Raw genomic sequence first — 27,203 nt, 5'->3', positions numbered from 1 at the left:
CACAATTCCAGTCCTCAAGCACCACTGCCTTGTATGTTTTAGATCAGTGGTTCTCAAACTTTTTAAACCATGACCTCCAAGATAAGATGTCTTAGTGTTTGCGACCCCCACCCCCACACAACTTAAGGCACATTTATGCTTCCTTGCGTACATAAGTAGCTACGTCCATTTCAAACGTCATCCATCACCGTCCTCACACTTCTATGCATGTTTTGTGTTGCCATGGTTGTTAAGTCAATTCCTCCACTAGTGGGCAGTCCTGAGTTCAAAGTTCACTCCCATGAGCCAACGAATCATTAATTGGCCATGACCGAATTTTACACATTCACTGCTAGTAGAAAATAGAGTAAAATAGAGCCAAACTGCATGTTGTGCTTTCTTTGGTTTATGGATGATCCGTTTGCTTTCCCACAGTCAGCAGGCTGCACCAGGGTTCATTTGCACGTAAACTGAGGCCTCCAGTTTTCAAATGGATCAGAATTATTTCTTTGGTCCAAACCAGAATGCAAATGAGCATTCACACTACTCCAAATGAACCGCACTATCTGTGCAAGTGGACCAGGGTTTGTTTAACCTCCTAAAATCCTTCAGTTTTCACCTAAAACAGAATTTTATGGACAGAAGACTTGTTGTGGACCAACTATTTTAGTGGACTACTTTTATTGGACTCTTGCCAATGTACCACGATTGTTGTTGTTGCTGTGTCATCTGCTACTGGAATACAGTACGGCTTCAAAGATAAAATCACATTGGCAACTGGTCAGATATAAGTGTTTACTGTATCTACAGTTATGAATGTAGCCTGGATGGTATACGTCATTCAAATCTCAACAATCTTAGCTTAGGGTAAAACATTTGTGGGTACTAGGAAGGCAGACTGAGTAAAATAGTCGCCACATCTTGTCTACAGGATGTCTGGTACCAACGGATCAAAACAGACCAAACATCATCAGTGTGAATGCACCCTTGTCTCTAGCACCTCCTGAGGAAAATACATACTACCCATGTAGCTGCTTGATGCTCCATTTTCTTACTGTCATTAGGTGTTTTCAAACAGAGCAATAAGGGCTACCTGTGGATAATCACAACTTTCTCCTATTCTCAAAGTGTCCTTGGACATCAATACTTAGATATGCAGCCTGCAACATTAGAAAGAGTCAGCAAATGAAGCAAACATCATTAAGAAACAGTTTTGGTTAGAAATTAGTTTGAAGAAAGAAAGTAACAGCTTAAAATTATCTCTTTTACATTATTTTTTAGGTCTTCACCTAGAAAACATAATAGCAAAGAGGCTTTAAAAGAAAAGTTAAAACTCTGTTTTTCATCTAATTTCTGCACACCTAGGTTACAACTCCAATTAAGTTTGTGTTTTAGTCAGATATTCATCTCTTAAAGTCCCAAGGCATCCTTTAAATGACAACAGTGAAGCGTGTAAACTCAAAAAAAAAAAAAAAAATCATTTGAGGTTGAACATCTCACAATCTGATCCTTGTCAACACCTTTTTCTCTCTTCACAAAATTTGGGTGGTTTCAAATTAACAGTTGGGTAATACTGTTAATGAAGTTGTGAAAACATCTGATAGCGATCTGCCAACCTACAGAAGCACACTTTCTTTTACAACATTCCTTGACAGCCAATAAGCTTTTACATCAGTGTCCAGTTGCAGCGCAACTCAAAGGATGAAGGATATAACTCACTATTTATAACTCCTGCACACCCAGATAGGCTCACTGTGTGTTGCGTTTATTACAAAACGCCCAGCAGCTGAGGATTTTGAGTCAAAAGACAATGATTTCAGGTGTTCCGCCAAGATTAAAGACACAGCTGAGAATCTGTTTAAATTATGCTTTGTGCATGTGCCACCTGACCTGCTCCTCACAGAAAATGAAAGCTGATTGTGCCGCACAAGGTGTTGGCCTGAGGCGCTAACCGGAAGCAGGGAGAGCAGAGTAGAGGAAGTGGTGACTCCAGCCAGAGGGTGTGGACACGCCTGGCTTACCTTGGCAGCCGTGGTGTCGGTCACACTGTGGCCCTCTCGCCACCCATGTCAACACTGATGATTTCAGCGTGCGCCCTTGTGAGCTCACCTTGCTAGGAGAGATGCAGGAAGTGGGATTAGAGTGGTGACAGTGTCGGGGGGAATAACTGTGTCATACCTGCACTGGAGGGGGGGTTTCGTCTATTAATGTGCGTGCATGTGTGTGGTCACACACGTGCAGCTGCTAATACCTCAGGGTTATCTCTTTCATCTGTGTTTATGAAGCAGATTCTCAAACCAGGCTGCACTGGATGACCACAAACAAGTTACAAGAAGGACTTCAAGAGTGCAGATTGTAACTGTAAGGAGTGACAAACTACTTCCTGTTTCATCCAACTCATATGTGATTGGTTAGAAGCTGCATGATGCTTTGACAGATGGAGGAAACATTTGTGAAAGTTCATTTTGCATATTGGAGAGACTGAAACCTTACCTGATACTGTCTGAGGTGTTTTGCTACCACAAATGTCAGCTTGTTCAAAAACCAAGATATCAGAATATACAGTTTGCTATATTGTATATTAACTTATTTAAACGTTGTCTTCATTAACATTAACAACCACTTGCATGTCATATTTTTAGGTTTCAAACAGGCCCTATTTTCCACTGGCTTTCAGGTCTTAAACTCTCATCAACTATATATAAATCACCTTTAATTAATATCCTGCTCATGACTTGAAATGTGTTGTAGTTTTGTAAATGACAACCGCTGTTTATTATTATTATTATTATTTGTTGTTTTGTTGTTTTGTTTGGTTTGTTTTGGGTTTTTTTTTTTTTTTGTTTTTGTTTTTTGTTTTTTTTTCGGGGGGGGTATAAAGAAAGTTAAAAGAACGTACAAAATATGTAACAATTTTTAATTTAATTAATTAATTTTTAATTTTTAATTCATCTCTCAGGACTGGAATCCACTTTACGTCCTGCAAACAAACTTTAAAGTGATGTTAAAGGGATTGCTTAAATTAATTTAATGTACGATTCATTCCCACACCCGTAATAAACATTAAAGGGATTCATGGTGGTAATAGTGGTTGAGCTGCTTAATTAAAAACTTTAAAAAGAGAAGAAAATGGAAAATCTATTTTAAGAGGTACGAGTCAGATGGAAAATGAAAATAAAATCGGGCTGATGATTCAATCTGTTAACTGGTTTATGGTGATGAAAAACTGAAAAGGTGACTAATTCTGCCGCAAAGAGAGTGGGCGACCCCTTTTTTGTTGTTTTGTTTTACACTTAGACAGATGAAGCCAAATTACAATAAATCGCTAGTTTTAACAAAATAGTTTTAAGTTGGCCAGTACGTCAAACTAAACGGAAAAAATCTTATTGTGGACTCCTTCCAATCCCGATATTTAATATCGTCTTTTATTAACCAAATGTGGAAATAATAATAATAATAATCACGACAATGTATGTGAATGCATAGGAAAATAATATTTGGAATGTTATTTATTGTTAAATTAGTGGCCTAATCAATATTAATTTGTGTCAAATAATGTTGATCCTAATTTAATTCACCATTCAATTATGTGTTTAACTACAAAAATCCCCCCATTTCAATCATGAATGTTCGAAGATTTTAAACATAATAAAAATGGCAAATATATCCAGATGGATTGTGGATGCAAATTTTTCCTGGTGTCATTCAAAAACAGTCCAACGGTGTGAATATAAACCAATCCTTAGAAATAGAGCAGTTACTGTCACAGGGCAGAGTGTGTGTGTGTGTGTGTGTGTGTGTGTGTGTGTGTGTGTGTGTGTGTGTGTGTGTGTGTGTGTGTGTGTGTGTGTGTGTATAATATTGTGTTCACTCGCATGAGGGGACGGGTCTTTCATATCTGGAGCCTATCAGGTCCTCCCACTGCATCAGACACACCTCCAGAATATGACCACTTACTATATGTATATTACAGGTTAGAAAGTAGAGCATGTTTGACTCACTGCTGGTGTCTCCACACGTCCAATAAAAGACAAGACAATCACCCACTCTGGTTTTTAAAAAAAATAGAAAAAAAAGTTTATGGATGCAGAAAATAATCTAAACAGTGCGTGTTAGGGATGTTTTTAGCCTATAAGCAACGGAGACACCGAGTTTAAAATTCACAGCTGTTAGTGCGTTTTGAGTCATAGGTGAGGTTAACAATTTTGTGTTTTTCTGTGATTTCTTTTTCCCATTTCTCTTTATTTATTTATTTATTTAATTGTACATGCGCCTGCTCAAGTTGAAGCCTGAGCTAAACTTATGACATTTGACACAGTTCAGGAGCGAGGCTGCAAATGGGCGGCATAGGTGGCAACCTTTACCTCAGCATGTTGAATGGGACTGAAACGCAAACTTTCGGAAAGAGCGCCGACATCAGCAGTCACCTCCACCGCAGCGGCAAGGATCTAGCCGAGTTTAAAATGGGGATTCAGGACGCGAGGTTTTTCTACCCGGACTCTGTTCAAAGCGGGCAGGACGCTCTGGCTCTGCCGTTCCACTCGGAGCAGGCGGTGGGAGGGTACGCAGCGCAGACCGGCAGGTTTTACGCACAGAGCCTCAGCAGCTGCCCCTACGGCAGCGTGCGGTCTCCGCCAAGAAGCGGGGCTGGGCAAAGTTACATTTCCACGGCAGCAGACGGGTTTCCCACAGGAGGTAAAGATGTTTACTCTCCTTCTGCGGAGAACTACCCCGCGAGCTTTCAGCACAGTTACCAGCGGCCGCCTCTTTACCCTTTACCTGGGCTACAGGTGTGCGGGAAGACTCAGGCACTGCTCAATAACTATCCGCTATGGGCCAAGTTCCACAAGTTCCAAACCGAGATGATAATCACCAAACAGGGGAGGTAAGACTACAGAAAAAAAATATTTTTGTATTATTTTCGCACCAATAGATAAAAAGCGATTGTCGGATTTTATGGAAAAGGGTGGAAGAATCTATTTCGTATACTGTGTTTTTCTTACTTTTTAATTTTCTCATTCAGCAGGGGGTTAGGGTTAGCTACTTAGGATGAGAAACTACTTTTAAGCCACATCCAAAATCAAGTGGACCATAAATTTATTCATTATTTAATAGGCCTATGTAAGAATTTTGCGGTGTGGTGACTGTAAGTCATGTGGATTAAAGATTCCTTAAAAGATTTAAATCTATAATATTTGAGATGTTCTAAGATATCAGAAATGTGGCTTCTTTTTAGGGGTGATTTAAGTTAGTTTTTGACTGAATACGATTTTGGTTTAGGTAAAAAGTTTCTCGGAAGCCAAAGAAATTGACAACAAGAAGATATCAGCTGCAGGCTCAGTTGCTTGCGTGACCTCAAGTGTCACCGCGGCGTCTTCACCTCATCACCATTCACCTAAAAAAGCGCTAAAAAGGGACTTTTCTCAGAAAATGATCGCATTATAATTATTTCAATTAGTCACTTTTCCCTAACTTCCTACCCAGTGATAGTAGGTGGCATCATGCCTGCTGAGACTGAGAGGATGACATCTAGAGGAGGAAAGAAGCTTTGACAATGAATCCTCACGAAAACTTAGGTTGACAGCTTTAAAGTTGGTAGATTATGGCAAAATTGCGATTTAAAAGAAAAAGACTGAAATAAAAACACGAGAGGAGCAGGTCTGAGTCAAAGCAGAGCTGAGAACTCCCGACCTGAGAAGGAAACGAGACGGCGCTGCCGGCTCCTCTGATAGGTCACCGAGCATTAAGATGCAGTCACGTCGATGAGGATTAATTCACTAATATGCGACACTTGTGCTTGACAGAAGGTTTTGGGCCATAGGTTTCTCATGGCTCAGATCTGTGCACAGAAAACCATTGCGTTGTCACATAATAGGACAGTGATATTTAACTCGGCTTGTCTGCTGAAGCCCCAAAGTCATTATATGGGAAAAAAAACTATAGTGTTGAATTTTTTAAATGTTGCTTTTATCTATTTTTATACCATTTACTAATTCATGTTTTTCGGGTTTGAAGCCATAAGAATGAATTGTCTCCATGTTGCATTTTTGCAAAACACCCCCCTTTGACCTGCTTGAGGTCTTTACTTTCTGGTTGACTAGAATGAACTAGAGCATAGTTCAGCCACTTCTCTTGAAGTCAGAGGTGTTTTTTTTAAAGTAGTTTCTTTAGATTTTTTTGTTCAGTATAAACAAGAATATTTAATAATTATCTGTTAACATGTTTTACCTTCATTATGATGCATTTAGGGTTTGTGTTGTCTTTTAATGAATACAGGCAAATTTTCAAGTCTGGATTGTTGTCCTTTTTTTATTGGTGTTGTTTCTTGTTATTTTTATCCAAGTATTTGAATGCATGTGTTTGTGCACTTACTGTCACTTGACATTAACCCGTCTTGACAGTTTTCTCTCCGGAAACACTCACTCTGGTCAGTAGCTATTATCTATAAGGTCAAGTAATTAAAGCAGGTTTTATTTTAAAGCAGCTAATTTCAGTGGCCCTTAGAGCAAAGTAGGAAAGAGTCACATTCGAACATTTGTGAAACATCAATGAACAAGCCTCACCTGCAATATTAACAGTGTCTGTGAACTGGGTGTGGAGGTGTTATCCTTCTATAAGTAAAAAAAAAACTAATTTTCACGCTGTACAAAAACAAACAAAAAAATATACAGACTTCATATTGCAGAAATTCCAACTCCTGTTGATGACAGTGTTATGTGCTTTTTTACCTTCAACCCCTCCTTTACATGGTACATGAAAGAGTTTTTGAAGAAACAAAAAGTCTTCAAAGAATTTGAGGAAGTTGAGCAAAGACACAGTGAAAAAAAATGTTATTTATTAAATATCAGAAGAAATAACCTCCTTAATTTTTTATGTTACACTGAGGCTTCCAGGGTAATTCTGCTGTGATTTTTATAGAGGAGTCTGGAAGTGTGCAATGTTAATCAAAACACAGATACCTGTAGGAGACAGGGTGAAAGAAGCAAGGAGAGAAGGTCAAACACTGCTGAGACTTTAGATGGCCACACTGAGGAAGTGAGGTACCTTTGAAGCTCAGGAAGTAAAAAACTAGATTCTCTTCTTTTTTCTTCTTTCCTCAGCCTCCATTAGATGTTGGGTGTACAGCCTGACAGATCTCTCAGATGTTTTTGCTCATGTACCACACGTTGGCTTTGAAATATTGACACATTTTCATGACCTATGGTAAAGCAGGACGAACTCATCTCTACCTCTCAGGGGCTAAATTCAGTTCACCTCACAAGTTGTTGCCATTTCAAGCACTCCGCGGCCCCTTTTGACTATGGCAAAGTTCATGGAGGCTGCACGCACAGCAGGGACGTCGAGATTGATATAGCCAGAGCATCATTTGATGTTGCTCAAGATGTCAAACAAATTCAGAAAGAAAAAGGCAAAAAGAAGACATTTTGATTCAAAATAATGGGATTTTCTGACATGGTAAAAAGAAAATGAAGTGACTAAAAGTGAAATAAGAAAAAAAAATTCTCTTTCATTTGTTTGGCCACTGTGCTGGTCCTACACCTGGGGTGTTTTTGGTTTAGACGTGAGTCAAAAAAGCAAACTATTCCCTGCAGTGGTTTCCAAGAAGTGCATTTAAGAGCTCTTTTTTGAAAATGGCAACTGGATATTCATACACATAAAACCACAACTGATTTATTGGAATAAAGCCCTCAAATGTGTCTGTAACTAAGAACACATTAAACTTTTTAGAAGCTTTTAAGAAGATGAATAACTAATAAATTGTGCAAAGTTCTACTTGACCTCATATAGTGCATGTTCTAGGAAAAAGGGAGTACTGACTTAGATCTTAACAGACACCTTTTAGGGAAATAACGTAAAACTTTACGCTCAGAGGAATCATGCTTATCTGCTTTTTCTGCTTCACTGACTGCAAACGGTAACAGACATCAGTAGTTTGTCAAAAAGGAAATAATCCTTTGATTTATTTTGCTCCCAAGAATAGTATTAACTGAGGCACTGAAATGAGTAACTAGCAAAATAAACCCGAAACCATTTCAGTTCTTATAAAATGTGTATTGCCACATATTTAAATTCTCTCTCTCTCTCTCGCTATATAAATATATATATGTGTGTGTGTGTGTGTATATATATATATATATATATAAACTGTACAGCTTTGCCAATTTGGGTATATGGGACTTTAACGCGTTAATTACGATTAATTAATTACAAAAAATTAACTCATTTAATCGTGGTTTGAATTCCGAACAATGCGGAACGTTTGTCAGTGCACGGTTTCTGGTACGCCGATTAATCTGGAGCACATGTCAGAGCACAGCTAACTTAACAAATTTCGCGCTATATGTAGGGAGTTTCCTGACCACTCTGGCGACTGTATTTCAGACAAGCGACCAGCTACAAATCTAACGACTTTTCTGGTGATATTTAAGACTTTTGGAGACTGACATGAAAGTACGTGTGTTTACTCTTCTCCATGAGCCGCGGTGCTGCCACAGGCCTCTCCCCATCCAGAAGAGCAATCAAGAGGCATGGTCCTCACCTGCACCCATGCAATGCAATTAACTGCGTTTTCCAGACATTACTAAAGCATGAGCTTTCAGTATTAATCTCTGTCTCTATTATTTGATTAATTAAAATTCCCTTAAATCCACTTAAATAAAAAAAAAAAGCTTTTTGGTGCAAATATTGTTATACGATTAAAATGCAATTAATATTAATTAATTACAAACCTAATTAATTAGATCATTTTTTATTGAGTCCCATACATGTGTATATATATACATATTTATATATATATATATATATATATATATATATGAAGTTGAAAAGACAGTTTTCATTCCAAAGTAGGTACAGTCAGTTTCTGAAGAAATGCATGTATTGCATATCAGTGATCACATGAAGCACTAAAGCACAATATTTTATCATGTGGTGCCTTTTTTGGAGAACGTTTGGAAGTTGTGTCTATTTGTTTTATCTCTTGTTTCATGAAAGCAGAAGTGGGACTATTTCAAGGTTTTGGCAGTATGACCTGTCATTTCCTGTTCAGCTGTCTACGGGTGCCTATGCAGCTTTTCGCAGAAACATTACCAATAATTTCACATAGCTAAACAAGCACTTCCTCCTATCATGCAAATAACCTTCTCTAATAAACGAGTGTTGAAGTCCCCCACATTTGAGCCACAGGCTTATTAATACTAGTCTCAACATTAGTATTTTTCACAGATGCGTCTGGATTTGACTTCCAAAGAAAAAGGTTTATAAAAAAAAAAAAAAACTGGTGGTGAGAGAAGTGAGAAAAGATAAGATGCAGTTTTGTTTGCCAAGCTAATTGCAGCCAAAATGTGATTTAAGAATACCAACAAATCTTGTGACAGCAGTGATGTTTTTCACATCAAAAGCCTTGCTTAAGTTTTTTTTCTTCTAAAAACTTTTAAAGGCGTGAACTGCATTGTGTTAACACCATCATACCATCCTGTGACTAAAAGCGGTCAGCAAACATATTGATCCACTGCATAAAATAATCTCTTCCAAAATACATGCCAGAGAAGAAGGTTTATGTCCAGTTGTTTGAATCAGGTCCAACCTCCTACATGGCACACACTGCTAATTTGTCAAGGCATTTTGAAATTAAAATTGTTAAAACTGACAAGCAAATTTATAGCCATTTTGTGTAAATGTGATTTTATAAAGTATTCACGTCAGCCAAGTTTTTAACAGGTGCAATTAGGCTGCATAGCATCTTTAGAAGGTGGGAGTGTAGAGTACATTATGCAGGGTTGTTATAAACAAGTATTTGGTGCTAACCGGATATAAAACCTCAAGGAAGAATACTCAAATATGGTCGTCTTGATGAGAAAAACAGAGAGAGGTGTCTTTTCAAATAACTGTATTGTGACTATTTTTTCCTATTTGTGAGTATTAGCCATGTTTAATATGTAAACACTAGCTAGGTGACAGTTTAATGGTGTAATAGGTCAGTGACAGAACTCTGTTTGCAAATTGCAATTCCATTTTCCTTGAATGGAATATATAATAAATCATAAACCACCTCAAATGTAGATAAAAACAAACAAAAAACAACTGTGCCAAACTGTGAAACTCCATCAGTCTGTTCCGATACACAACTACAAGATGCATTGAGAAAGTACTGCGATGCACCGAGCAACCTTTAACATAGTTTATACAAAATAACAGGATAAGATTTTAAAAGGCTGCACTTACTAATATAAGTTTTCCCCAGCTGTTTTATTGTTTCTTGGTTATGCTCAGTCAAAGCCATTTTAACACTTTTCTGACTCTGGTTGGGGTTTGGTTATAACATAATTTATGTAGGGTAAAGAATAAAAACTGTTTAGGGCTAAAATGCATCCTTTTCCCTATGCCACCATCATCCTTCCGGCTTCAGCAATTTTCAGTCACTTTTAGAACTGGAGTTTGAATAGTCTTTGAACATAATCAAGGCCATTATTGTATGCATGTATGGGGTCATTTTGGGGGTCATTCTTGGGAGGAAAGTCAATGAAATGAAAAGTTATTTCATCACCACCACCACCACTCAGAGCCTGTGCATCAGAGCAAGTCTGCCAAAGGACTCTTGTATGTATGTCCGAAACATTATCAGTTTTGACAAAATGCCACTATTTGATGCTAAAGGACTAAAGGAAAGATTTTTACTTTCTTACTGAGCTTTTAAAATAACTGTACTTTTGGTCTTGAGGGATAGGTGTTCAGAAACCGATTTGATCTTCCCATTGCACTTACTCTCAACAGTAAAAATACAGAATAAAAGCAGCCTCATCTTATATAAAATAAGGCTTTCTCCCCAAAACAAAAACTCATGCAACTCTGATTGCTTTGCAATCAATTTGTGAAGATTCCCGGTCATCCTGGTCACAGTTCCTAAATGTTAAATAAAGGCAACTAGACTTGGTTGAGTGTCTTGAAAATTTTTCACCTCTCATCAGAAATAAGTCAATACAAAAACAAGAGCCTACGTGTTAAAAGAGTGCTTGTGTCCAGCAGCAGCTGTAGACTGGCATGTTTTCGTCACAGATGATCAAGCGCACGCACGGTGACAAAAACTGGACCTGAGCTCCTGTCCGGATGAATCAGCGGGTGCACTCATGTAGAAAAGTCCTCTCCCTGGTGAATAGCTGGTTTCTCTCTCCTCCTCTCAAGCTCCTGCTTTCCATCCCCAGGACAAACCCTCCACCCCTCCCACCCTCTGCTCTTTCCTTTTCCCTCTCTCTAACCTCCACTTCCCCCCGCGGTTTCCCCTCCTGCATCCTCTGTCTGCGCAAAGCCCTTCCTCTCCCTCCAACATCCACACAGCTTATTTTGATTTTTAAATGTCACTGTCTCTGTATTACTGGCTGGTTCACCACACTTCTCTGTCTCTGGTATTTTGTCTGTAAAAGAAAAACTAAAGTTGAGTCTTCATGAGCACATACACCTGGAGCAAACTGAAGAAGTAGCAGACATTTGCTGTCAAGTGTTTATGAATCAGAATGGCATGCTGGCAGGTTGGTTAGGGAGTCTGTCTGGTTGCTGCATGGCAGTAGGTTTGATTCCTGCGAGTGCTAAAGCTAGTCTATGTATTTATTTATCAGCCTGTTCTAAAAAAAATCCTAAAAACATAATAGAACTATTTTCTTTGTGGTTGTAACTGACAAGCTTGCAATTACCCTTTGTTACTGCACCACCACACTGAAAATAACAGCACACTAAGAAGTGATCAGTGTTCAGCTCTTCTGAACTACTCCGTGCAACAAAACCTAAGAGCCGCCCCCACATGCAAATATCCCTCTCTGTTGTGTTTTCTTTGGTTTCCCCCTCTTTCGAGTTCTGATTTCCTATAAAAGGCTTCAGTATAAGTAAATCGACAATTTCAGCAAAGGAAAGATGATAACTTTTTATCTACTTTCCAGATTACTTTCGTACAGTGTTGGCATGTTGATCCATATTAATATAAGTTTCTGTTTTCACTCGTATTAAACTCTGCAGCGAAAGAAGAACCCTTTCATCTGTTCTTTGCAACCCACTGAAGAGCTGTTGCTATGATTGTGTTTCACAAAAAAAACTATATGATTGATTGCTTATCTGGACTCACCATTGTAGCCACAAAGACCCAAATGGGACCATTCACGGTGGGGTTTTTGTCTTACCAGTGAATGAAAGAAGAGGATATGTGTGAGTTTCTGCTACAAGGTTTAAGAGCCATTGTTCGAAAACACACACCAGAACACACTTAACATTTACGCACCTCTAAGTAGAAATTCTTCAGAAAGTTGGATTTATGCGACTTGAATGATATGCCAACAAAAAAATGTTTATTTTAACAAATAAGTTTTTGTTTTCTTAATGCAAAACATATTGATAGCTTTTATTAAATCAGAGTAACAGGGCAGTCATATACAATCATGAGTGTGTAGTTCTATGCAGAGCCCCTTTTGGGGTCAAATTAGGGATTTTTTTTTTACAGGGCTTCCTAAACAGTTTCCTTTAAAATAATGAGGAAGGTAGAATTGTATTGTATGACACAGTAAGCTGCTGGTTGCACCCACAAGCTGTAGTTGCTCAGATGCAAGTCTGCACCATTTAGAAATACTCTATAACCAGAAGAGATATACTTTATCAGCTCCCAGTAGGCCAATCTTAAATTTAAGGAGTATTAAATACAGAACTTAGAGCATTTTAATACTTCACATATCGGATAAAAACTGAAAAGGCCTTCCTGCCAAGTTCAGTCTGTTTTACGTAAGATCAGTCTATCGCCACAACCATCCTCCACTTAGGGCCTTGTTTGCTGACTGATGAAGCTAAAACCAAAATCTTTTATAAGCATGTCCCAAAGGTTTAAGAACAAAGAAGAAGAAACTAACTAACATAGATAGGTAAAAAAGGCATTGACTTATTAAGTGCACGTGTGAAAAATAAACCAAAAGACCTAAATGTGTATTTCTGGTTTCCAGAAACATAGAATGGTCGTGTTTTTCCCTGACATCAACAATGTGGTGCACTGATGAGTTTTTGGACAACCATGGAGCTACTGTTTTGTTTTTGTCCTTCTATGACATTTGTTGAATGTAACGCAAAAATAGAAAACTGACTAATCTATCCTTTAAAAGGTTATCTTAGTAGCCAATAGTTTAATTTAACTGTAAGTAAATAATAGAAAATTTTGTCTTTAAAGCCTTTGATATCTTTTATTCCCAGTGTTTGAGTAGCTCTAAAGTGGATCACAAATTGGCCAGGTGAGATTAAATTTTACAACTGGTTCATAGGATTAAGTTTGGATCTGTCACCACTGCTTATACAGTATAGTTCCACGCCTATAAATAGTCTAACCAGCCTTTTATCTTAAACAGTAGATCAGACTGTTTTACCATAAAGCAGTACTCAGTACACAGTAGATTTTATCTATTTATTCCACCCACATACGAAGAAACAATAGGGTATTTCTCAAAGAGCTATATTTAACATGGGCGCTTCTTGCTTCTTACAAGAACAGAGTTCTCATATCATAATAGTGTTATGCTGCAAACTTCATGTACAGCATTCGGCAGGCATGGTCTGAAATGGCTCATTCTCTTCTCACATTGAATTCACCAAATATTAATGAATGAAGCACAACAGGAGTTAGCCATCACTTTCTTCATTCTTCATATGCACTGCACTGCAGCCTTGGGAATTACTAGTCCAAGCTGGGCCAAGGATTAAACATGTTGCCCTAATTTATTCGCACAGCCTCCTCACACTGACCACATATGGACCATGGTTGCATCACAGATTGTTGTGCAAGCATATCAAAGATTGCATAGCTTGACTGAGCAGACATTGTGGCCTACATTTGGATTCCATAGAATAGTTAGCTATGGTGGGATTACAATTATTCAGCACTCGTGTAATAAGCAGGATGGAAAATGAATTGTCAATATTCAAAGCTCCAGACAGCAGTTGTTTCTGTCCTTGACTGTTTGCTAGTTAGCTTAGCCTAGCATAAACACTTAAAGGAAGAAGCGGCAGGCTTGGCTCTTTGAAGAACAACTTTTACTCTGAAAGAAATACACATTTTTAGTTTTTTTATCTGTAAACATGAAAGTTTGTTGTTTTGTAATAGTGTATTTTTTCCTAATTGAGCAATGGATATTTCTCAGCCCATTGAAGGAAACTGAAACTGGAATGCTCTCCAAGATCAGATTTTTGACACTGAAGTGGCAAGAATCTCCTCCCTTATAATTCAATGTACCCAAGTTGGGAAAGCTGTACAGTTGTGATGTTTATCTGAACTTCTATCTGAACTTCTATCTGGATTTTGTTTTGAGAAAACCAGTCACACACAGTGTCTGTTATTGTGATCATGTGCTGAAATGTTTATTAGTGCAAAATGCCATGTTGCTAACTCTGAGCTTCAATTAGCAAACCCCACTACAAATAGAATTAAACTGGGATGGCATCTGTTGTCCATCCCATATAAATTTGATTCAGCAAAATTTAACAACACTCATAAATTTAAGCTTTTATGTTTGACCAACATTTTATTTGCTTTACATTTACATCACAATACAACACTATATCTGAAAGTATACATATTTTTTTAATTTTATGGCAAAGCAGGGTTACAAATTTTCCTTATTCTCCTTATTCTGTGTAAACTCAGCATTTGTCTCAACACAACATTTACCCTTGTTGTTAATTACACACATGAATGTCAGCAAAGCGTGTTTATACTTTTAACATATCGGCATCCATGTCCTATAGCTGTGTGTAACTTTCATTTGGTGTAACTAAGCTTGACCTGCTCTTTCCCTGGCTATGAACCCGGGGACGCCCTGACCTCACCGTTACCTTGTCTTACTGCAGCCCTCCATGGTCAAAATAAGTTCAACATGTAAAGCCCCAGCAATCAAGAGCATCTTCTGGGGCATCTTTTATTAACAGCAGTATTAAATATTCACGTACAGCGTCAGCCTTTCCCTGTACCTCTCATTCGTCACTCCAACTCTGATTCATTCGATGGTAAAGAAACAGAAAGTCTCTTGTAGCACTGAGGTCCAAATGGGAATTGCTTGCTTACCTTAAAGAGCCCATATAACGCTGCCATTCACAAAAACCTATTTTGTTCTTTGTGGTTATCATGTTATATCGTTATATGGGGTTTGCTGACAAATAAATTACTCATTATAATGATAGGGGAAGTTTCATCTCTTTGAGCTCAAGACTGAAGCCAAAAATGAGTCATTTTAAAAAGTTTTGTTTTTGTTTGTTTTGCCTTTTTTTTTTACAAGAAAGAAAAAAGTCACACCGGCCTGTTTTTAACTGTGATGGCTGCAAAGGAGAACCAGTAATTGTTTGACTAATTTTTATACAAATCAGGTCAAACTGCCCAAACAATAGTTAAACAACTCTGTAGTATAATTTTGGGGAATAATAAAATAATATCTTTGTACCTTTGATGTAAAGAAAAATATGCCGAAATTCAGATAACTGTAGTAATCCTAACAAATATGGTGTATTAATTTAACAATTCTTTAAATTTAATAAACAAGAGATGTGCTGGAAGAATGCTCTGCTGATGTTATGCTTGTTTCTTCTCTTGGTAATGAAATAATGTCAACAATTATGGCTATGAGTGATTTCAGTCACTCAATTGGCAAATTATTCTAGCAGAGCGGCTTCAGATGCGACGCTCTCTGAACTGGATATATGCAAATGGGAAAACTGTTTGCAGCATTTGTCACCATGAGTGCACAGGTCTGTTCGATTAACCTTTAAAGTGTGATTAAAGTGGTTTATGAATTTTAGTGAACCATGAAGATTTTACATTTTCAAAAGCATCAAAACAACTCATAACTATTTTACTTAAGTTTAACTTTAAGCCAGAACAAGGACTTTTACTTTTAAGTTGAACCAGCTTGAAATTCTGAGCAGTAGTTTATGCAGTTTGCAATAATCATTACTCTTGAAAATGTTTTGTAATTTAAGATATGCACATTTTCCTAACTGTAATTTGTACTTCCAAAGATGCAGAATAGTTTGGGTATTTTTTATTGTTCTGATGTTATTTCTTAATATATGGTTCCTAACTAAATCTAAAATATGAATATTTTTCATGTGTAATCAACACAGGAAAACATGTTATGATTAAACTTAAATATGTAAATTCAGCTAAACTATGCTCATTTGCATTTTTCAAAAAAAGCTATATGTGAACAATACTATAAACTAATACTTTTTTATCCTTTGTGTTTATCCAGGAGGATGTTCCCTTTTCTGAGCTTTAACATCAGTGTTCTAGATCCATCTGCCCACTATAACGTCTATGTGGACGTGGTTTTGGCTGATCAGCACCACTGGAGATACCAGGGTGGCAAGTGGGTCCAGTGTGGGAAAGCGGAGGGTAACATGCCAGGTACATTTAGTACTTAATAACTGTTCCTGTTGTCTTTGTATCCAATGGAAATACTTTCCTTGATCACTAAAAATAGTCTACATTTATAAGCTCTAAAATAAGATTAAAGATTATGATGGTTTATTTTAATATTGGCTAAAAATAAATAAATGGATGAGGGGACATTTAATAAAACATGACAAAAAGCACCTAAGTGCTTATACTTGGTTATGTAAATTTTATACCTCTTTGAATTTCTACTTTACAACATACCAGAAGAAAATACTACACTCACACTTATTTGACAGCTTTAGTAATGACTGACTTATCCAATTAATAAATTATAGTTTTTTATAGTAGATAGAACTTACCAGTTGATGCATTTAGTCTTACCTTTTCCAGATGCAGCATAACATGATGCAACATCTCTTCAATCCAGTGATATTATATAGCTCTACTGCATGTGGAAATAAGCTGCCATGTATTATCTGTACTTTCACTTTTGGTACTTGTGACAGAGTATTTATAGTGCACCCTAGGGATTAAAAGTAGTTCTTTTTTGTCTATTCATTCATTAGACTATTGTATTGGCAATATGTGTATCAAACAGGTTTGTGGTTTGTTCATATCAATGAGGAACTCAGAGGTAAAGTTTTTAAGTCAGTTTCCATATCGACATGTTGCTCTGATTGTTTTTGAGTCTCCATAAACAAATATTGCATAGCAGTCAATTAAGATTCTGCTCATTGCATTTCTCCCCATAAGTGATGAAAAGAAATGTTCAAATAAACCTTCATCTAAGTGAATGCAACATGGGAGATTGTGAGGAAGTGGTTTATCTAGCAATAGTGTAGCACAGCTACAGACGTACAGAAGGGGCAAATGAGTCGTGCATCATGAGAAGGCAGCAGGTTGAGAGGTTTTTGTGGACATTATGGTATTGTGTTAGTTGTTGTTCAAGTCAGCAGCTTCGCTGCACCTGCTGCAGGATGTGATGAAGAAAAACACATAAATTATACTGTTTAGATAAAAGGACTCTGATGTCCTGTTATGTTAATCTGTCTCTGACGTATAGCTAAATCAAACCCAGCTTTAATCCTACAGTGAATTTAAAGGGTATTAGTCAGTTTTGGTTTTTTAAGCAGCAGTGTTTTACATTCATGTGGTTTGACTGAGAGAGATTTATTCAAATATTTCAATTGCTTTTCGTTTGAGTGAAGTTTGAAGGGAGGTGGACGATGTTGTTTGTTGAGCCTTGTTCTGAGTTGTCCTTCCAAATGTCTCTACATCCTTACATCCTACAAATACCTTTAAACTTACCGTCACTTTAAAGATTATTCCAAACATTTTTCAATCTGTTTTCTCTTCTTAATGAAAAGTTATATTTTTCCTTTATCTCGTTTGTATTTTTAAAAAAAAAATCATATAACTTAAAGCAAAAACATTATTAGAGTGTACCTACCACACATTACATCAGCGGCAGTGGAGGGACACGCAACGGTGAAGCAGATGAGTCTAACATGCAACCTGTTACTTTCCATACTTCATGTTCTTTTAAACCTCTCATTTATCTTCCATCTCAGTTTACTTGCATTTTCATTTCATATAGAGATAGGTTACAATTCAGTTAGGTTGCCTTGATGTCTACCATTTGTCTAAAATCTTTGTTTTCTGGCTTAAAAAGAAGTTTTGGGGTTCAGCTTGTGAAATTAAACTGTGAAATTATTTGAATGTGGAGTTAGAAAGTAGCACAATGATGAAACAGTTTAAAGTAAAATAGAAAGACATGTTTATTATACTTATGTGTAAAATAAGTAGTATACATGAAGTGATGTTATTTTTATACTTGGGGCTATTGAGCAGGAAGATTATTGACTTGGTTTGAGGCTGAAAACGAATTAAAATAAATAAGTTTTGACTTTTACCCAATACTTTTTTAACCACATTCCTTTCTTCTGTATTTTATTTGACATAGTTCATAAACTGGGTGTATAAGCTAACGTAAAATAGCTCACACTTTGACTTAAACAAGCTACTAAAAAGTCATTTTTACTAATTAAGTACATGAAAAGTTGACATTTTAAATTAGGCATGACTTAACTACTCTGAAGAACTTCACTGAAATGTGGAAATATAACACATATTAAAACACCAATGACTTGCCAGTAGTTGTGTAACACTGGACGTGACCACAAGTTTCTGCAGAATCAGAGCTGGTTTGGCTCTGCTTTTGATCTGCGCAATAATAAACTATTAAAATTTAAAGTCCATGTGCACCATATGGGTGCACCATCCAGATTTCAAATTACTCTTAGCTTATTGAGAGCATGGATTTTTTTTTATTTCTGTTTTCATGTTTTGTTCTTTGTTTTCTCCACCTTTAATTCATCACTTTTCCTGTTTACACTTTAGGAAAAAAAAAGATTATACGCTAAATAAGTCATTCAAAAATGCAATGAGTGTTATAACTCAAACCACAAATATATAAATGAGAAAAACTGTACTACAGTGTGTTGTAACACATCTGTTAGGTGTTGTGGAAAGGTGTGTGTTGATATGCTACAGTTGTGGAAACTGTGGTAAAACAACTTCTCTCAATTAGATTTAATAGAGAACTTGTGCGGTGTGCACATATAAGGTTAACAGGTCATTGTGGTAACATTGAAAATTCTTGGCTCTGAGATTGTATCCTGCTGTAAAAGTACATAAAATATCAAAGGAGCAAAGAGACATAACATCCCTGGCTGCAGGAAATATGACACATGATGGAAATGTGGTGTTTAAATTGGATGGTATTTCTTGTTTCCTCTTCTTTGAGTGAATCAACAATCATTTAGATGACAGCTTTCAGTTTTTCTGTGGTAAATTCTGTATATTTTTACATGATCAAACAATGAAGCTTAAAATGTGTTCTTACTGCACTTGAGAAATTATTAATCATTGTCTCTAAAACAGAAAAAAATGAACCTCCAACATTTAAATTTACAAGTTTTACATTAACAAAGAAACAATTATTCTATTTGAAATTACGAAAAAGTCAATTATAACTTTTTTTAGTTCATTGAATGTTTTAACCACTTAAATGCCTCATAAATAAACTATATGCATGACGTGTGATCTATTTTTCACTTTTAGGGAACAGGATGTACATGCACCCCGACTCTCCCAACACGGGAGCTCACTGGATGAGGCAAGAAGTGTCGTTCAGCAAGCTCAAGCTGACCAACAACAAGGGCAGCACCAACAACGTGGCTCAGGTACCCCGTTATCAGCCGCCTAACCTTTTGCCTCTCCTCCGATGTCATCATGAGTATGTTTGTGTGTGCTCACGCAAGCAATTAGTGGCTGAAATAAGTTCAGATATTAATTCAGACATCATGTTAAGGCAGTATGAAACCACTGATTTTTTTTTTTTTTTTCTGAAATTTATGTAAATAAACTGATATTGCATCCAGTAATAAGTTCCTCCACCATATTCCTGACGTGTTAAGATTAGCTGTACTGTGGTGACTCAGTTTCTTTTTATTTTCTTTGGGTGGTGAGTCAAAATAATAAAAGTGATCTGATATATGTATTTCCTGTCTGATTTATGTATATTGTATGCTAAATAAATGCAGAATTTCTTAATAAACCGTCTTTGAATGCCAAATAACCATGTCATTATATATTATTGTACTTGCTTCCAGATGATAGTTCTCCAGTCGCTCCATAAGTACCAGCCTCGCCTTCATATTGTAGAAGTAAAGGAAGACGGCTCAGAGGATCCCTTCTTGTCAAAAGCCCAGACTTTTGTCTTCCCAGAGACTCAGTTCATTGCTGTCACCGCTTATCAGAATGCAGATGTAAGTCACCGCACAGTAAATTTCAATCACATCTCATTCTCACATTTTGTTATTTTCCTAGTTGAGTATGAACAGCCATCCAAATGGATGCAAGCGTTCACAACAAGACCATTATAACTTAATAAACTTAAAGATGTCTTCAGTGCAATGGTTAATGTCAGAAGTATGTTTTCCAGTATATAAGCCTGACTTATATATGCATGCATCAAAAATGAATATGCACAAATTTACAACCTACTGTATGTGTCAGCATAAGTACATCACAAGTTCAGCTAAGAGTCACCTCAGCTGACCAGAGGACTGTGGCTCACTTGTCCTCACTATGTGCTGTCTTCACTATATCTCTAGCAGCTGTTAAGATAAAGAGTATAAAAGTTTTTCTATGTACAGGCAAGATACACTGGCCTGGTTCTGTAGGTGTGTTTTCCCCCACTAAAGATCAACTCTTTCCAACATGAGAAGAAATGCCATGTCTGCCTTATTAATTATTCATCACTGACCTCATCTTTAACTGTTCTCTTGTTTCTTCATCGTGGTTACTCACTCCTTCTCTTTTTCCTTTGCCTACATTCTCTCATTGCTCTCTTCCTATTCCCCACACAGATTACTCAGCTGAAAATAGACCACAACCCCTTCGCTAAAGGCTTCCGTGACAATTATGACACGTAAGTTATTTGGAAACTAGGTTTTATTGTAAAGAGAAAACTACAGTAAACCCTCTCCTTTTAGACTGGATTAAGAACATTGTTTGAATCGTGCATAAACAATGAGACGGGATCACTTCTGGCACTTAATGCTCTCAGTTCTCATATCACCCTTTTAATATTAGAATAGATGCAATTACTGCGCTGCTGCTGAGCATACTGCAGCAAGAGGGTGTGAGGGGCTGTGAAATGTTTGATAGTTGTTTGAGGTTTCGGCAGGAAATAACACCGTCTTCTTTTTCCTCTTCTTCTCACTCTCTCTTCTCTTGCCCTCCTCCTCCCCCTTCTGCCTAGGCTGTATGCTCCTCCTGACTCTGATCGCCTCACACCTTCTCCTACAGAGAACCAGATGCTGCCTGGAGGCTGCTACCCCCAAGGCTACCTCTCTGAACAGTACATGAGCCCCCTACCCCAGAGCCGCTTCTATAGTCGTGAGGCACTTGGTATGGGTCAACAGCACAAAGACCCTTCCTCCAGCCCAGGACCCCACAGTCGCTGGTACCTACAACCACAGCAGGGTGTGGCCCCAAATCGTCTTGACTTCGCTTCCTCCTATGAGGGGGACTTCTCCGGAAATGGTTTCTACAAGCCTTTCCCTTTGCAAACATCCGCTCACCATGCCCTCAGCTACTACCCAGACCATCCTTTTGCATCCACAAGTGTGTCAGTATCAGGTGCCACCTCAGCAGGGTGGAGCACCAGTAGACCCACCCCTCAGTACCTCAGCCACCCCAATAAACCTGGCCCTAGTCTGGGCTGGTTCAGACCCATATCATCCTCTTCCTCATCATCATCATCTTCTATGTCACCTGGCAACCCCAGGCTGCACCCTCCCACAATCCTCGAGTCTCTGCAGCCGCCCCTGCTGCACGAAAAGCCCAAAGACACTGTGGGAGTGGTTGCAGAAGACCCATGGCTTGAACCACCCTCTGTGAAATCAGCAGACTCGGCCGACTCGGGCTTATTTGAGGGTGGCGTGGGGGACAACAAGAAGAGGAGGGTGTCACCCTATACGTCCAGCACTGAAAACTCCCCACATCCACGTAGTGGAGACATCTGCGAGAAAGATAGCAACAGCGATGCAGACTACTATGGCTATTACACCCACTGAAGACTTCACACATCAAAGTCTCTCCCAACACCTTCCCACACCACCCTCAGGGACACATATGGTTCTGTCCAGTCAGGTCATGATAAAGCGCTGGAACAGTCTTTGTTTTTTCAAGTACCAGAGCCACATTACTGAGGATAAAGCCTAATCTGAGACCACATCATCAATCCACATTGAGACCATCCCCTTCATAAAGTCCCATCTCAAAAGCATCAGATAATTACAGGAGTGGATGTGACAGACAAACAGATGTGTGACTTAAGTTTTTCAAACATCCAGAGATTTAAAGAAAAAAAAGATCTGCATATCTGCTTCTTGACAGACACCTGAGGGGATTGTCGATTCTTTCTGCATCAAACACTCTCTCTGCCTCTTTTGCCATGTCTTGTTTATGTCTTCCTTCTCACCTTTAACCATTCACACGTCTACTTGCAATATGCTCACATATATCCTATGCCGACTGTGAGCAGAAATTGCGTTTCCATACATTGTACGTATGGATTAACCCCCAAATATATAGAGAGAGCACCGCCCACTGGTGGCAGCAGAGGAGAATTACAGGCTGTCAGACCAGAGGCCGCAGCGTTTAAGTGAAGGAGTGAGTTAAGACAGCTCAACAAGCACATGTTCTGAGGTAATGTTAATCCATCTCAGTCATGTTCAAAGTACCTATTGTATGTATAGATGTGTGTGTTTTGAGTAAATGAACAACCACAGCAAACAGCAGCAATCAATCAAAACAGCTCACAGGACTGAAGGAAAACTGATGGGACTAGCTTTCTATACTGTATTGCTTTTAATGCTACATGTTAGTCCAAACACAAAGGCAGATGACAGAATTTTGCTTCATTTCACCAGCTGTTGATGACCCAGAATTTATTAATATTTGCTGACTGGCCTCTCAGACATACATTTTTGCTTTCTGTCTAACAAGCTGTATATCTAAATTTTGAAAGGAGACCTGATTTAGAAAATAATCAGCAGATGAAGCGTTAATTAAAATTACAATATGAACGCTTCTAAAAGGAAAAATGTCCTAACATATGTGCACCTTGTAGCCTACAGCAGGTATTGTGGAGAAAGATTACCTGTTAGCGAACAGGTGCTGGCATCAGCTTTGAATGTTTGTTATTATTCTGCTGCTGTACATTGACTACTAGTTAATTATTTCCTCCCACAGCTTTGGTCTGACATTTACATTTTCTCATTCGGGTATTCATTAAGTCACATGTAAATCATGCATGGGTGTAATAAACTGTTATTTATACTAATTGTGATCAGATAAAATATAATAAAAATACAGATTGTGCTAATTACAAACATATTAACAATACCAACAGCATTATTGATTATAAATTGTTTGAGGATTTGATGTACAACTCTTTACAGTAACTTATGCTTTAAGGCCTGCTTTAAAAATGTTGACTGCCAGAAAAAAAAAATCTCAAAAGTGAATTAATTAGTTTGAAAATCATAATAATAGTAAAATGTCATTATCAAGAAAACTTCTGATAATGATAACTGTAAAATGATTTTTTTTTATTTGATGTTCTAGCAGCACACTTACTCAAACCATAAATTTAAGTCTTTTAGGTTCCCTTAGGAGACTTTATCCCCTAGAAAAGCTAAGCAATCTTGTTTTGTTGTTTGTATGCTCATATATCAAATCAAATCAAATTTATTAGTATAGCACATTTAAAAGAAAAACAACTGAAGTTGACCAAAATGTTGAACATGGGTACACATCTTCTATTCTTTCCAATAACCCTAACAGACAGTTGGCGATTGTTAAAATGTTCACATAGTTGTCTATGTATAGCTATTCATAGTGCATCGTCATTAAAGCTGGATAATTATGGCACAGAATAATAATAAACATCAGATTGAGATATTTACACATATGGCTAGACACAGCATTGTTCTTGACCTGATGTCAGAAAGATGTGTAGGAGGAGGAAGATTCCCAAAAGCAACACTTTAGCAGTTCTGAAGAAGCATACCTGTTTTAAAGCGTGAATTTAGTCTTTACATCTCCACACTTTTGATGTGACAAGCCTTCATCATTCAGAAAGGCCCCTCGCTGTGATCACGTGTCTTTAGATGTGATATATCAAAGATAAGGGTCAAAATATGGTGAACGACTGGTATCTCTTTCTTGAAAGCAGTTTGTTTCTGTGGAGGGTGGATTGTAAAACTTTGATGAAAACATGTGACCAATATGAGTTTAAACCCGTCTGATAATTACACCTGGTTAGGAAATGTTCCTATTCTAACTAATTTGATTGATCACATTTTGCCATAACTTTGGGCTAATTCAAAGACATGGATTAGTGATTCAGTTGGACTTCTTTCAAAACCAGCTTTTCTGACCCTGTAAGAGTGAGTCATTATGGAAAAAATCCTCAACCAATAACAGCATTGATAATAGACAATAATATAAAGGAAAGCAGCAATCATAGGGAACTAGTTTTCCCACTGTTAGTGTAGGGCTAACAAGACCTAATACATGTAGTTTGCTGTAGTACCCCACAGTTAAAGTGGGTCGATGAGGATTTCAACATACTTGTAGGTAAACGGACAAGGCGCTGTCACCTGCGGACCACAATAAACAGGAAGCACAAAGTGACCAGACAGACACTCCGTATTTCCCCCTCTAGTCTCCGGGCCTATCATGTGGTGACACTAGTTGACAGAGGCCCGGCTCCCAGCCCGGTGACAGAAATAAAGAGTGAGTCAACAGTCGGAGCTGATCAGAGATCTGCTCCTCATTCCTCACCAGATGTGCTAATGGCCTGAGACAACACTGGGGGCGACAGCAGGCACTTAGTCAAGCAGGACTACCTTGTCTTCACTGAGAGAGAAAGAAATTAAATTACGCTGCGATTTTTCATGCAGTTGCACTCTTGAAATGCTTAAAATGAGCTGATAAAATTTATAGCATTGATCTGTAAGCTGTACCAAGCTGAAACTCGAAAAGTATTGATATTTAGTCAAAAATAAGATCGGAATTCTACTTGATTTTTCACTTTACTGAGTAGATATTATGATTCCATATACTGGTATTATATTGGTCATATTTAATTACATCTATGGCAGCCATAACAAAATCTGGCAGCCAATAGACCCACTTCATATAACTCACCAGTTAGATAACATTAGCTTAAGTTAGTTCACTATATTCTTCATGTTTCTATCCATGTTTCTTCCCTCAGATGTTGTAGTGACTGGATTTAATGTCGGGATAAAGTAACAACAAATAAGCAAGTGTTGGCAAAACCTACATTAGCATTTAGCAACTTTTTCTGTGGTTTGCAGAGTGGCAGTGACTGTAGTCTCTATGACTTGTATGTTTACCTTTAGACTACTATAACTCATTAAATTTATCTGTAAATTGTTGGCTTATTGGTTTAAATGAACAAAAGCACTGCAATGTCCTCAAAGACTATACATTAACAGTAGTTATTAGTTACATAATAGTCCTGAAAGATTCAGCACTTTCTTTAAATTCAGTTACCTGAAAAAACATTCTTACCTCAGATCACAGCAAATGTCATCAACTAAACTAATAACAACCAAATTGCAGCTCAGCTTTCAGTCTAATTTAAAGATAAGTTTACAATGTGTAGAACAGTTTGGCCATAAAGCGCAAAAATGTTAGTTGTGCCCCTTTTTGTACAGATCATACAAAGACTATATGAGTGTTAGCAGCCATTAAAATTATACCCTATTCATCCCCGTTTCTGGTGTTAATATTGAGCTAAGTTAGATTTATTTAAGAAAACATGTAAATAAAAATCCTTCCAACTGCCACGACCTTTGAACCAGAATTGATCAGCTTGGTTCTGGCCCTGTTTGTGTTTGATGGTTATAAAAACATATGTTTAACTCCTGGCCATAATATTACATTTAAAATCATCCCTTCCTCAATATCCACTGAATATTAAAGACAGTTTATTTTACTTGTCTTCTTGCCATAGTCTTAACATTAATGTTGATGCAAAAAGAGCAGCTTTCTAACATCTCCATCCTACTTGCAAAGATTTAAAAGTTAAAATGAAATATTATGAAGTGCTGGATATGAAAGGGAATGGACATGAATAATTGTGTATATTACCAATGTAATATTTCTAAAACATGTTTTCTGTTTAACATTTATGTTGACTTTTTTTGAAAGAAACTCTTAAAATACCTTATGAAGCTGTGCAAATGGGCCATTCATGTTTTAAGTGCAATTAAAATGTGGAAATTAGCTTAGAATCAATGGTGGAATTGCAGAAACAATGAGAGCAAAAGCTTTATGTGAATACAGCCTGTGGACAAAGTCAGTTATTTATTTCTTTGTGCTGTGGTTTTTGTGGTACTCTGAGTGGCCCTGCACCTACATGAGAGCAAGTTCTCCCAATAAACAGCAGCATGAAAATGGTTTCAGACGCCTCAGGAAGGACCCCTGCTGGATATGTTATGCTAATGCAATCAACCTCCACCTGTGAACTAAACTCCCTGATGTTAAATCTCTTGGTATCTACATTTTCCATGAGTCGGTTTCCCTTAAACACACTTTTTCCCTTGATGAGAAAATAAGAGACTTGATTTCATGGCATTTTGTTGATTTTGTGATTTGAACACAGAACTGTAAAGAAGGGAGGCCACACAGCTCATTCAAAAGCATGTTATTTTTTGTGTGTGAACCATGTGCACCGTTTATGTCAAGGGAGCAGTAATGGTCATTATACTCTTAAGAGCTGATACAAATAAAAATAAAAATGAATATTTCTGGAGGGCAAAATCAAAATTGTTATTTATTAAAGTCAGCATAACTGTATCTGTTTTTTTAATAATGAAATTAAAGTTTCCACATATTTAATCTTTGATGTCCTCATTTAATTCAGGGAAGACAAAACCACTGAAGGCTCGAGACCCGATTAAGACAAACTTTGAAAATGTTTGCTTTCACATTTTAAAGAAAAACCTTTTTGCATCATCATAATAAATTTACTTCCACTGAAAAATAACACAATTTTGATGTGATCACTTTAATGTACTGTATAAATATGCATATACAGTATGTACATATTTCCAAATAGCTGGATTCTATTAATGTCATATACAGCATGAAAACATTCTCTGCTTATATAAATATATCTATTCTGAATATTGTTCATTTTTAACATTAA

General features: G+C 37.4%; 1 protein-coding gene across 1 annotated transcript; it reads left to right on the top strand.

Annotated features, from left to right (window-relative positions):
• Nucleotides 1-4,033: 4,033 nt before the first annotated feature.
• tbx21 (T-box transcription factor 21) lies at nucleotides 4,034-26,893 on the top strand. The gene is made up of 6 exons (XM_041974928.1): nucleotides 4,034-4,864; nucleotides 16,239-16,393; nucleotides 19,508-19,629; nucleotides 20,059-20,214; nucleotides 20,818-20,879; nucleotides 21,213-26,893. The coding sequence occupies exons 1-6, from the start codon at nucleotides 4,317-4,319 to the stop codon at nucleotides 22,027-22,029; spliced, it is 1,860 nt and encodes a 619-aa protein (XP_041830862.1). The 5' UTR covers nucleotides 4,034-4,316; the 3' UTR covers nucleotides 22,030-26,893.
• The last annotated feature ends 310 nt before the right edge of the window (nucleotides 26,894-27,203 follow it).

This window comes from Melanotaenia boesemani, chromosome 21 (genome assembly GCF_017639745.1).
Source record: "Melanotaenia boesemani isolate fMelBoe1 chromosome 21, fMelBoe1.pri, whole genome shotgun sequence".
Taxonomy (NCBI): domain Eukaryota; kingdom Metazoa; phylum Chordata; class Actinopteri; order Atheriniformes; family Melanotaeniidae; genus Melanotaenia; species Melanotaenia boesemani.
This window is presented reverse-complemented; position numbering and strand designations above follow the sequence as displayed.